The sequence below is a fragment of the Pongo pygmaeus genome, chromosome 10 (assembly GCF_028885625.2).
Source record: "Pongo pygmaeus isolate AG05252 chromosome 10, NHGRI_mPonPyg2-v2.0_pri, whole genome shotgun sequence".
NCBI classification, from domain to species: domain Eukaryota; kingdom Metazoa; phylum Chordata; class Mammalia; order Primates; family Hominidae; genus Pongo; species Pongo pygmaeus.
In genome coordinates, this window is record NC_072383.2 from 43473275 (window position 1) to 43487057 (window position 13783).

General features: G+C 35.7%; 1 protein-coding gene across 5 annotated transcripts in view; it reads right to left on the reverse strand.

Moving 5' to 3' along the window:
* SCAF11 (SR-related CTD associated factor 11) overlaps positions 1 to 13783 on the reverse strand; it is a 77456-nt gene that overhangs the window by 6381 nt on the left and 57292 nt on the right. For all 5 annotated transcript variants that reach the window (XM_063672671.1, XM_063672669.1, XM_063672670.1 and 2 more), the window contains 5 exons: positions 8945 to 9003; positions 8674 to 8783; positions 7636 to 7737; positions 5947 to 6053; positions 524 to 3241 (listed from right to left, as the gene is read on the reverse strand). In XM_063672671.1, the coding sequence (XP_063528741.1) occupies positions 524 to 3241; positions 5947 to 6053; positions 7636 to 7737; positions 8674 to 8783; positions 8945 to 9003 (3096 nt within the window). The remainder of the gene's footprint in view (positions 1 to 523; positions 3242 to 5946; positions 6054 to 7635; positions 7738 to 8673; positions 8784 to 8944; positions 9004 to 13783) is intronic.

The window sequence follows — 13783 nt, forward strand, 5'->3', positions numbered from 1 at the left end:
ATTGCACTCTAGCCTGGGCAACAACAGAGAAACTCCATCTCGAAAAACAAAACAAACATTCACCTGAAAATGATTATTCAATTTTTCTATCTTCAACAGCCTTTTTCTTGCAATGTTCTTAACAAGAAAAAAAAACAAGGCAATATAAATCTTTGCTATTAAAACAATGGCTTATTTGTATGAGAACAATTATCAAAAAATTAAAAGTGTACATATCTAAAATAAACAAATTAGAAGTTAAATCCTGCATAGGAATATCCCAAACTCTTTTATTGTAGCAAACAGTGCTGAAAATATTTAAGTCTTTGGCAAGGTTTGGAGCAGAGGTAGCATCAATAATATACTTATGTAGATAAACGTACGTGTAATATATATTTACATAATGCAAAGTGACTTGTAAACAACTAAGGTTCAGCTTATTATAAAAACTATAAATGAGGATCATTTCAACTCATACAAATAACATTAAATTTATAATTCTTCAAATAAAACAGTATCAATAAACCAACAAGAAATACATTACCCTGTCCAGATGTTTCCTCCTCTTGTTTCATCCATCCAGACTGTGGACCTGAAGAATTTCTGCCTCGTCGTGAGTAGTAGTTTTGTACATCTGCTGGCAAAGTCTTTCTCACGGCCCAGCTGGATGCAGATGTCCATCCAGATCTATCTGCTGGTGTATCAAATGAGAACTCCTGTTCACTTTTCCGCTTACAGGATTGCTGTTCCACAAACTTGAAAGATTCACTCCCTGAACTGTTTGAATTCCCTGAGAGGGGTTTTCGATTTTGCCACCGATTTTCATTCTGATCTTTATAGGCAAAACTACTTCTGTAAGTGCCTCTGCCACGGTTGCCTCTGCCTCTACCACGGTTAAATACCCAACCAGAACCAAAGTTTTTATTCCAAGAATTTCCTGAATTTTCATTTCTATTTTCTTCCCAATGAGACTCTTTCAACTTTTCTGGATTTCTGGTTCTTGGATCAGGGCCAGAGTTTATTTTTTCTGTTATCCAATTGGGACAGTCATTTCTATGTTTGTCAGCAGAATTTGGATCATCAGCATCTAGATGGATGTCATTTTTTTCTTTTTTGGTATTTTCATTCTGTTTCTCTGGGTCATTCTTTCTGTACCGATCATTTCCTCGTGGACATCTCCAACCATCATTTGCCCATCTTCCCTTCCACCGGGGACAGTAACTATCTCTGTCAATTCTACCAAACGATGAAGTCTTACTTTTTGTTCTACATCTTGACGGGGACCTAGAATGAGATCTGGACCTAGACCACTTTCTGGTTCTCCTTTCTCTCTCTCTCCTCTGCCCATCTCTATCACTTTCTCGTTCTCTGCTCTGGGACCTGGATTTTTCTCCTGGGGAGGAATCTTTCACTCTTGGCTGAGATCTTTTGTTCTCTCTAGAAGTTTCTCTTCTTGGGGACAGTGATTCAGATCTTCTGCTTTCCCTAGTAGTATCCCTTTTTGGAGACCGAGACTGAGATTGCCTCCTTTCTCTTGCAATATCCTTTTTTGGGGACTGAGAACGGGATTTTTTCCGGCCTCTGGCTGACTCATTCTTAGGAGATGGTGATTGAGACTTCCTGCTTTCTTTCCCAGTTTCTCTTGTGGGAGATGGAGACTGGGGCCGCTTCTTTTCTTGTGGAGTGTCTTTGTTGGGCGACCAAGTTGTAGATGGAGAATGAAATCTAGATCTTCGAGTACGAGGCTTTTTGGCTTTATCTATGGTATCTTTTGGGCTTTCAGATGGTTGAGAAACAGTTTCAACCTTTTCATCTGCAAGATCAGAAGACGACATATTATTTTCGGAACGGTGTGTCACAGAATTTTCATTCATTTGTTTAAGATCAGCATTTACAGATGGTTCAACTTCAGATTCATTTTGGTCACTGCAAAATGAATCACACTCCATAGGTATCATTTCATTGTTGTCCTCACTAAAATGCTTCTGAATCTGTTCAGTGTGTGTTTTAGGCAACTCTGTACATCTAGGATGTTCGGTCAGCGATTCATTCTTTTCTTCTAAAGATTTTTCCAATTTGGTGTTCAGAAGGTTATTTTTTAATAAGTTATTTTCAGAGCCTTGAATATTATTGAAATCTTCATTCCCAAAAGTATCACATGTTGCAATTATTTCTACATCTTCAGTTTCAACATGCCCAAGCAATTGAACCTCTGGGCTCTTAACAGATTGTCTGTCCACTGTTGGTATAATTTCACCCTCAGAAGATTCTAACTTGGGGCTCTCTGTAAGCTCCTCTGTTTTTAGTGTAGAATCTTTATGTTCAGTAATTTCTACTATGGAACTCTCTGTCATTTTTTCTTCATTAACCACTGACTCTACATTCTCAGATAACTCACTTAGGGGACAAGATACAGGTTGGTACACTTTGCTTTCAGATGTTAAACATGTAGGAAAATCATTTGGAAGATGAACTGTACATACATCTGTCTTTACCTCTGATTGTGAAAGTCCAGATATCTGGTCTTGCTTTTCCAATGGATCACCTCCTTTTTCAAAAATATTTTCAGAAATCTCACTTTCCAAACACAAAACATTAGCCTCTATACCTGTATTCTCAAGTTTTTTAACTTCCCCTTCCTTAGCAACTAGCACAGGAGGATCTTGAGCACAAGACTCAGAAGATGAAGATTCTACTCTGTTCTCTGTATCATGATTTGCAGTATGCTTCTCACTTTCTTCTATTTGCTCACTGCAACTTTTCAAGCAATTAGCAGACTGGTTTTCTACATGAGTCTGCACAGTACAAATGTTACTACTGTCTACATCTGATTGGTGCTCTTTTTCTAACACAGGTGATGTGTCAGATTCTGCTGTTTCTTCATCTACTGAATCATTGGAAGATGATTTTTCAGGGGCAGCTACAGAGCTCCGAAGTTTCTTTTTCAGTAAAGGTGGTTTTCTTCCTCTTCTTACAGACTTCCGTTTTGGAGCCTGTCTTGTTTGCTTTTCTGACTCAGCTGAAGAGGGAACACTTAAAGATGGATTACTGTTACCTGGGGCATCACACCCAGAACTGTTTGATATTGGGGATCTCTGAGACTGACTGGCTGTTTCAGCTCTTGTGTTACGTGTAGACCTCCTTGTAGGAGTTGTCATTGCAGGTTTTCGTCTTGATCCTCTGGTATTTGATGTACCAGAAGTTTGCTTCTTTTCTTCCCCTTCTTGAGTATGTGCTAATGCATATCCCTTGCAAGAAGTACCTAATAATATTTAAAAAAAAAAAAAAAAAAAAAAAGGTAAAAAATATGTTTTAAGAAATAGTAATTTGGCTTTAGCTAATTTTAGCATAAAATAGTCTGCAACAGAGTGAAACAAAATACTTATAAATAAAACTATTAATAAATGCACAGCTACTAACATTTGAGTAATATGAGATATTCATCAACTTTCTTAATGACACTGAAATAAGTTATAACTAGATTTGGTCCAAGTGGGCAATTTTATAGAGAAAAAAAGGAAAATAACTTTTGGTCTTGTAACTGCTACTTGCTTAATTTTTTTTTTTTTTTTGGAGACAGGGTCTCACTCTGTCACCCAGGCTGGAGTGCAATGGCGTGATCACTGGAGCAATCATCGCTCACAGAAGCCTCAATCTCCCAGGCTCAAGTGATCCTCCCGCCTCAGCCTCCTGAGTAGCTGGGACTACAGGCATGCGCTACCATGCCCAGCTAATTTTTGTATTTTTAATAGAGACAGAGTTTCGCCATGTTGCCCAAGCTGGTCTCAAACTCCTGAGTTCAAGTGATATGCCTGCCTCGGCCTCCCAAACTGCTGGGAATATAGGCGTGAGCTACTGCGCCCGGCCGTGATCTGGGATTATCTAGGCAAAAGGAGAGAGAAAATGGTCAGGTTATCCATGAATTAATAAAGACTCAAACTATTTATTAATAATTAATTAACAGATGTTACTTCTAAAGATCTATGGTTTGGATATGAAAGCCTGAAACAGAAAGGAGACTTCTAATCAGTTCCTCAAAGCCTCCAAGTTGTAATTTCTAAAAACTACAACAGAGTTTCTAGTTGGAATATTTTTTATTTTTAAAACTGACAGATAAAACTGTATGTGTTTACCATGTACAACGTGATGTTTTGAAGTACATATACATTGTGGAATGACCAAATCTAGCTACTTAATATATGCACTACCTCACATAGTTATAATTTGTTTAGTGAGAACACTTTACATCCACTCTCTAGCAATTTTCAAAAATACAATATAGTTGACCCTTTAACAACACAGGGATTAGGAGCACCAACCTCCAACACAGTCAAAAATTGGCATAGTTTTTACTCCCCAAAACTTAACTGTTATTCACCAGACTCCTTACCGATAACAGTGAATTAACATATTTTTTAATGTGTTACATACTGTATTCTTACAATAAAAGAAGCTAAAGAAAAGGTTATTACAAAAATCATAAGAGAAAATACATTATAATGCTGTACTGTATTTATTGATACCCTAAGTTTATATCATTTGTTTACAAGATGAATCATCTGTCTGAAATGGCAGGCAACTGCAGCTATAGATCTCAATCTGTTCCTATCAAGGAATTAAACTTCTTCTTATAAAGCCATAACTTTGCTTCTTGGGAGCACTTCCTACATCACTAATGGCACTTCATGTGAGTCCCAAAGGTGTTACTCAAGGTTTACAGTATTGCACTAAACACTATGAAAAAATACGCAAGCACTGCAAGAGATCACTTTTTACTGTGATATGCAATCTATTAGAAAGACAAACGCTCACATGGAGATGATTACATTAAACCAAGTTTTGCGTTGTTTTTGTTTTTGTTTTTTTGAGACAGGCTCTTGTTCTGTTGCACAGGCTGGAGTGCAGTGGTGCAATCACGGCTCATTGTAGCCTCAACCTCCCAGACATTCACAACACTTGAGTACACCAGAACAGCAACAGGTGGCAGCCACAAAAATTGTTACACTGGTAAATATGTACTACATTTAATTTTACACAGCTATGATTTAATACTGTATCTTTACAGATGTTTACATTTCTTGTGACTGTAAATGGTGGAACCATGTGGTTTGAGTGTGTATATGTTTTGATAAATTTTAACTTTTTATCATAGATTTGTATATATTTTATGGTAGTAAATGATGAAATAGACTAGTACCTACATATATTTTATGCCATTAATGACATACCTTTTTCTTCATTTTTTCACTATTTATAGGTTATGCGATTTGTCTGTTTTTTCAGTGTTGCAAATCTCCAAAAATTTTGCGATATATATATATTTTTTAAATTCATGTATAAATGTCGGCACCCAGTTAAAACCTTTGTTCAAGGGTCAACTGTATTATTATAGTCATCACGTTTCACAATAGATCTTTAGAACTTATTCTATCCAGCTGAAACTGTATCCTTTGACCAACAACCTCCACCCCACCACCACTACCCCACCCCCTAATCTACAGTCTAGTTCTATGAGATCAACTTTTTAAGATTCCACATATAAGTGAGATCATGTGGTTATTTGTCTTTCTGTGCCTGCCTTATTCACTTAGCCTAATGTCCTCCAGGTTCATCCATGTTGGTACAAACAACAAGATTTCCTTCTTTTTGTGGCAGAATAATATTCGATTGTGTGTGTATATAGACATATGGAGAGACTATATATCTATATAGACTATATAGACTATATATCTATATAGATATATATATATGGATATAGAGAGACTATATATCTATATATGTATATACATACACTCTAGTTGAAGCAATTCTAAAGTTAAGTCATTGTCCAAATATTTATAGACGTATTTACAAGTTACTATGCCTTACTTTACAGCTTTTCTAAGTCATCAAACACACATTTTTATGAAACTGGAAGAAACTAATAATAATAATTTTTAAAATAGAAAATGATTTCACAAACTTTACCAAAATGTTCTAAAGATATGGTACTTGTTGGAAAAATAGTTCTTGGCAACATAGAAGAAATGAGAGGAAGGACTTCTGTTTCAACATTCCAGGGTATAAAACCAATTCTGAAAACATAATAAAGATATTTTTGTTTAAATGGTTTAAAAAATTAAACCAGCAATTTAAAAGTATTAATTCTCTAAATCAGGTTAGCAATATTAAAATACAGTGCTTAAATGTTTTTTGCGCAAATAACTAAAAATGTAAATTCAAGGTTACTCCTTGTCTAAAGATAGCTACCAACTGGCTAAAATGCAGAAAAAACCTTTAAAAGTATGTTTTTCTGATAAATTCATGGCAAAGAAAAGATGAAAGCAACTTAACACAGACGTTTCTCTTTGAAATAATTTATGTAGTATTTTGTCAAGAATTTTCCAGCTTTCATTATGTTCTTCACTACTCTAAAAAAATAAAATCAACTTTGAGGTGTAATTCAACATAAAATGCACAGATTTTAAGAGTACATTTGCTAACTTTTGACCAAAGTGTGTGCATATATATATATATATATATATATATATATATATATATGTCTGTGTTAACCACTACCCCAATCAAGAAAGAGAACATTTCTGCCCCCCAGAAAGTGTCCTCACACTCCTTTGTATCGTTCTCCCTCCTTTCCAGGCAACCAAGGAACTGATTTATACCACTATGTTATATTCTAAAATTCCTCGACCTGGGTATGGCTCTTCAAAGTTCTCAGTGTCCCTAGAGACCTGTTAAGACCCGCCCCCCCGTCCCCCCCATCCCCCCCCCATCCCCCCCCCCCCCCGCCCTTCAAATTTTCTCCATTCAAACCCAAACCATTTCTCGGCTTTCTTTTTCTTATTCATTTAGGTCTCCTAACAAAAGACTATCTGATTCAGTATAAGGTGAGATTCTGGAGTAGGAGAAGCATGGAAAAAAAAATGTAACTTGTACATGTATAAAAATATGTAACTATAAAGAAGGGTTTCATAGTACATACATCTGGACTTCTTCATTTGACTTCTATTATGTTCTGCCATCATTCCTAGAGGGTGAATGCCCTATACAGAACTATATTATAGTGACATATAAAATAAAGTCATAATATGTTACAGGAATTAATATAAAACTCAGGCAGTGACCCTAATCTTTACTTAGGAGCTTGATTTAAGTATATATTATATATCTAGCACCATCTTAGCAGCTTCAGGACTAAACTAAGAAATAAAAAACTAGATTACAGAAAGTCATGAGTGTCAGGGTAGAGTAGGCACTTGATCAAATAGTTATTTAGAAGAACATTTTTGAGGAGAGGAATATGGTAAAAGCGTGATTCAGCTGACAGCACGCAGGTAAGACTGGAACGGGAGAAGAGTAGAGGAATGATGACAGATGTATTACTAACAATAAATCTTAATATTCAGGTTCTCTCCCTTTTAAATAAATCTAGCATATACACAGCTATACTTGTTAAACAGATAAATTAAGGATTCTTTACTTTCTAAGGGGTCCTTTATATAGCAATCTTTATTGGGCATTTGAAACACCAAAGTTTAATTTGCACAAAACTTCCTTAGGAAAATAACAATTGAATAAGGTACCCCTGTACTTAAGTACTAATGCTATCTTGTTCATGTTAGCATGTAAACACCTGAGTAAATAATTTTTTATTTTTACCTTCCGATTCCAGGTAATGTATCAGGAAACCATGACAATTCCAGTTCATGTCTCTTCTGCCTAATCAGTGCACTGATTTCACTGGCTTCTATAAATTCTGTACTAAAAGATAAATTTTAGACCTTCATCAGAATCTCACAATTTTAGGTTCAAAAAAACAATTAGGTCATACAAAGAATAGCAGCCGTTTTTGTACCTGGCATTATGAATCACACAAGAATGCGAGCTCTTTTCTATTTAAACACTTTCAAAATAAACTCATTCCTAAAATTAGTACAATTTTTATATTGCAAATCAGAGTTGTATTTGACTGTTAAAAATAACCCTTGAATTTCTATCTTAAGTGACAGAATTTTTTAAATAAAGTCAAGTCAGAGTAATATCCTCATTATTGAAAGGAAGAAATTCTAGGTGCAATAGTTTCCTACTTGAAACTAAGCCTAAGACAAAAGAAAATAAAGGAGGGTAAGATGACTGCAACCAAAAATGGGTATAATTCAGCTTTTCAAAAGCCTGCTTAGAAATAATTTTTTTCTTGGTACCTTGCCAAGTTCTAAAATTAAATCACACAATCTTATTCTATGCTGCTGGCTCAACTAACTGTACGTGATTTTAAAGCCTCAATTTAATCTTCAAATTCCATAAATATCAACTTAGTATCTATATGCCAGTCACTAGGATTCAAAGATGAATGGATCAGCTGTAAAAGGGTTCTTCTTTAGGTAACATCCCCACAAGCTAATAAATAACCTACTTCTCTATCATATAAACAGCTTATATAGAACAACTTATTAACGAAAACAAAGCACACTGGCATAGGCAATCATTGCACAATAGAGAAGCTCCCAAAATTAACAGGTTTTCTCTTTGCTAGAGCTAGTTTACCTTCCCCCCCCCCCGAAAAAAAAACACTAAAGCAAACAAACCAAGGTGGGCCTTTCAGTTTTTATTGGGCCCAGAGTTTAAATTTCTAGCAAAAGTTAATAATTATTAAACATCAAGTATAAACAGCATAAATTAAAAGTAGAAAATACTAACCAATAAGCTCTATAGGTAAAGGAAGATTCTCCAGAGTGGCTAACAGAAGAAAACATATTGGAGAAAAAATTTCTGAAGCACTGATTTGTACTCCAATTTGATCTCTGAGGCTACAAAAGTAAAAAGTAGTTAGTGAAACAGCAAATAAATAATAGGTAAATAATAGTTATACTTAAATATTTTGATACACCTGAAGCACTGGTTATTTATGGACTAAATAACCCTAAAGTGTTATTATCTACGAAAAAGATTTTTCTTGGTTTCAACAAACCTTATTTATCTTTATTGCTGCATTGTTCTTTCCTCCTGTTTCACTGTATAAAGAGTTTCCTGTACAAAGACATAAAAGGACTTGGTTACCTTGTATTAATTTTTATTAAAAAGGCTGTAAACCAGCATTGATACCAGCACATTGGCAAGGGTTGAAATACGTAGAAAAGCTGCATTTCAAATAATACACAATTTTTTACACAATTTTCCCAAATGCTGATTTCATCTTACCTTGTTAAGCTACAACTACAAGTAAAATATAAAAGGCCACAATAGAGAAACTGGGTGAAATATGTCAAACCTGCTATGTTTACAACATGTGAGTTAAAATTCTAATCAACATTTTCTGCTACCTTATGCAAGCTTAAACTATCTTGTAACAAAAGGTATACACAAGAAGTCAAGCTATTTAATATCAATAATACACTTAACATTTCTTTCCAGCTATCATCTAGAAAACAGGTAGCTATCTCAAGTAGAGGCTGACTAGGGGGCCTGGGGCCATCAGCTCTTGTTAACCATAAATTACCATTTAGCCAATGGCACCCACTTCAGGTATGTTCTTTCCTTCAAATTTTATACTAAGAGGGAAAAGTAGATGTGCTGACTGAAACAGCTTTCTGTTACAACAGTGTTGGTGGCTGCATTGCTTCTGACTTGTCCACAGTGCATATGACAACTGCCTTTTAATTTTCCCCCTTGCTTGCCTCACAAAGGGCCTATTGACATTGTTCAAAATAAATCACACTAACTAGGAGGCTTGTTTCCTGCACTGCAAGATCATATGTATTTTGGTTTACTTCTGTTAGTTCAGTTGGTAACAGCCCACTTTCTACTTAATAGCATACTAACTTCCTTTTTAGTTATTATACAACATCTGTTTGGTTTTGCACAAGTCCCTCTCAGAACTACTGTAACAAATGTAATTTCAATGTTAGTGGAAGGCGAACAGGCTGAGTTCCGGAACTTACTGCCTTACCCCTTTGAAAATCTGTATCTAAAAGATGATACGCTGAAATGTATGGTAAAAATGTGTGGTAGGTACACAGATAACACTCTTAGACATAACCATGTTCCTTCAGCTAGACATAGAATTGCTGTACTAGACCCACATAGTGTCTTTTATGCCCTAAAGATGCTGAGTTGTTTTGTTTCAGGTTGCATTCACTCAACACTTAATGAGTATGTAGTGTTTACATAGCATTCTTTCATTTGGAAACCTATCTCAGAAAGCCATCATTAGATAAAATGCTTTGTACTGAAAGAACTGTTAGTTTTCTCTGGGCAATGCTACATGTGAAAATCCAGTTCAAAAGCTATTTCACATATTTCTGGGTAATTCTCAGGTAATTACTGAGCAGCTTCAATGACAATCTCTAAAGTATTTGATATTGGTGAATTTGTCTAAATTGTGGTTTCCCGAAGATCGTTTCACAAATCCACCCTACTTGTCTGTTTTTGGTGGGCAGTGATACGCCTTTTCATTTAATTTTTATTAAAGTAATCCATGTACATACTTTAAGATGTCAAACAGTACTTCCAAACTTATAAAGAAAAATTATGGAAATACCCGCTCTTGATTTCTGCTTCCCCAAAGCACTCATCAAATCCTTTGGCTGTTTCTTCTAACATTTACTTCTTTATTTCTAAATAACATCCTTATACTACTCTCTTTTTTTTTTTTTTTGAGATGGAGTCTCGCTTTGTTGGCCAGGCTGGAGTGCAGTGCCACAATCTCAGCTCACTGCAACCTCTGCCTCCCAGGTTCAAGCAATTCTCCTGTCTCGACCTCCTGAGAAGCTGGGACTACAGGTGCATGCCACCACGCCTGGCTAATTTTGGTATTTTTAGTAGAGATTGGGTTTCACCATATTGGTCAGGCTGGTCTTGAACTCCTGACCTCAGGTGATCCACCCACTTCAGCCTCCCAAAGTGCTGGGATTACAGGCGTGAGCTACCACGCCCAGCCAGCTTCAGGTATTTTCCCTAGGGTTAATAATGGCTTTGTCTTCTCTTTTCCTTTTCTTCCTTACTATCCACCATTAATTTAGCTAACTACAATAAAAGTATAAATCTGAGTTTAATACACTCAAACACAACAACTCATCTATAAAGTTAGTTCCCCACTCTCCTGGCAAAACTCTTTCTTTGTCCTGGTCCAGTATAAACTGGTAACTCTCAAAGCTGCTGTTCAATAGTCATTCTGGGATTGCCCTTTGTCATTATCCCAATAATCCTTTGTCCTGTTTATCTTTTCCTGAGTTGGAACTCGTTTTCTGAATCTCACATTGTTCTTCCATTTACTATCTCATTTAGTGAAGTATACACATACATCCTCCAGCAGAAGTGGAAAAGGGTGGGAATTCTGAGTTAGTGCACGATGGATAGTTTGATAAGTTATAGAATTGTCTAGGTTAGTAATTATTTTCCCTAGAGTTTTCAAGGCATTGCTTCACTACTCCAACTAGTTGTTGGATGACACTCTGTAACCCCAATCCTCTATATGGTCTGTTTTTACTCTCTCTCTTGTCATCTTCAGACTTCTAGAACTTTATGAAGTATTTGGTATAATTCTTTTTTCATTTACTACGTATTATATTATTTCTTCATATCTGGACACCTGTGCTCTACTATTACGGAAAAAATTTCCTTTGTATTACTTTTTTAAAAATAAATTTTTGCATTTTTCCTTCCTGAAATTTTATTATTTGATATTGAATCTCTTAAATGAATATCCTATCATCTCTTTGACTTTTAGTCCTACTTTGAGACTTATGAACTTATCTTCTACTCCTGTTGAATTTTTGTATTTTTGCTGTAATATTTTTAACTTCTAAAAGCTTTTTCTTAAATATTAGTTTTCTTGTATCATTGATAAAATATCACTTATTTCAGGCTTTGAGGATATTAAATTTTTTTAAGTTATTCCCTATTTTCCAGCATTGGGTCTGTCCCATCAGGTTGCTTTTGTCTTTGTTTTGATGTCTATTATGTTGATTTCCCTCAAACATCTGGAGATCCTTGATTGTTTGCGGGACACTAAAATATTGATTAAAAATGGTGCAGATGGGTGGTCAGAGCCTTTCAGCTAATGTGTTTCACTGTAGGGTGATCAAGCAGACATCTGGTTACTTCATTGGGGGACTCTCAAATGACATTATCTTTAAGTCTTTTCTTTTGGGCAAGTCAGTTTTCCAAAAGATGTCCCTTATTTCCTACTTTGGAAAATTATAATAATCAAGACTGCCAGTGCTTTGAAAAATGCTCTTGGGTAGAGGACTAGAAGCCTCATCATTTGACTTAATTTCCCTCTCTGTTGTTTCATGTACCATCATTTATGCTAAAGTTTAAATCTGGTTTAAATACTTATTTTGGAGAGTAAATCTCCAGTCTTTCATTGGGTACTCCCCTTCCTCTACCCACAGCCAGGAATCTTCAGGATCTAAAAATTTTTAACCAATTCTGTTTTCTAAAACCACCCCATATCTCTGCCTTCACAGATAATGGAGGCCTCCAAACTCGACTTTCTAAGGTTTGATGGTATGTGAACTGTCTTGAGATTCTTAACTCCATTCTCCCCATGAAATGTCTATGTATCAGCTTTCTGCTAAGACAATTTACCATCCCCCTCATACTATTTTACTTTCTATTTTGTGGACACTTATGTGCTGTACCCCTCTCTCCAGCTTTCTTGTCTTTGTGGCTTAAACTTTGCGGCTTAAAACTTTTCTTTCCGGCCAGGCACGGTGACTCACACCTATAATCCCAGCACTCTGGGAGGCCGAGGTTGGTGGATCACCTGAGGTCAGGAGTTCGAGACCAGCCTGGCCAACATGGTGAAACCCTGCTCTACTAAAAATACCAAAATTAGCCAGGCATGGTGGCGTGCACCTGTAATCCCAGCTACTCAGGAGGCTAAGGCAGTAGAATCGCTTGAACCTGGGAGGCGGAGGTTGCAGTGAGCTGAGATCATGCCACTGTACTCCAGCCTGGGTGACAAGAGCGAGACTCCATCTCAAAAACAAAAAAACAAACAAACAAAAAAAACACACACATTTTTCTTTCATTCCTTTATTGTCATTTTAGTAGAGATTTGGGATGAGAGGGATCAGAGCATTAAACAAGTACTCAATCTGCTATGCTTAACTAGAAGCTTGTTTTATTTATTTTAATTCAGCACATCCCTAAACATGTTTCATGAAACACTAATCCCAAAGGATGTTTCATGAAAACACCCTTTTGTACGATACAAACAAGTATAATAAAGTCTCTGAGCTTAGAACCCAGTACTTGGCAGGCATCCAATTAAAGTTTGATTAATTGATTCCGAAGTTTAATAAAGACATAATTAGATGGATCTAGTATGTACTTAAAGAAGTACTACATTAAGAAATGCCTGAAAGGGAGATCCTTTCTGTAAACTATATCAATTATAAACTACTATCCCAAACCAAAGATTAATGTTCATTCCAAGAAACAAAGTGAATATAAAGGAGATCAAAAACAAAAATGTATAATTCAGTTATCTAGTATGACAGAAGAAAGAAAGTGATATTTCCTCAACAAATTTGCTAATAGGTTTGCTGTCTAACCTTTCACTATACCTCTAGTGTGGCAACATCATCTTCATTATATGAGAAAACTAGACCGTTTATTTAATTTTACTAAAGTCACAGGTGTTTTAATGGTAAAAAACTGTACAAAACTCAAGGGGCTTGGCTTCCAGTAAAATCATCTATTAGACCTGCTGAAGTTTTAACTAATATTATACTATATTTACAGGCTATAATAATAATCTCTAATCAAGATATAAGAATTTGCAACTTCATAAGCTCTATTC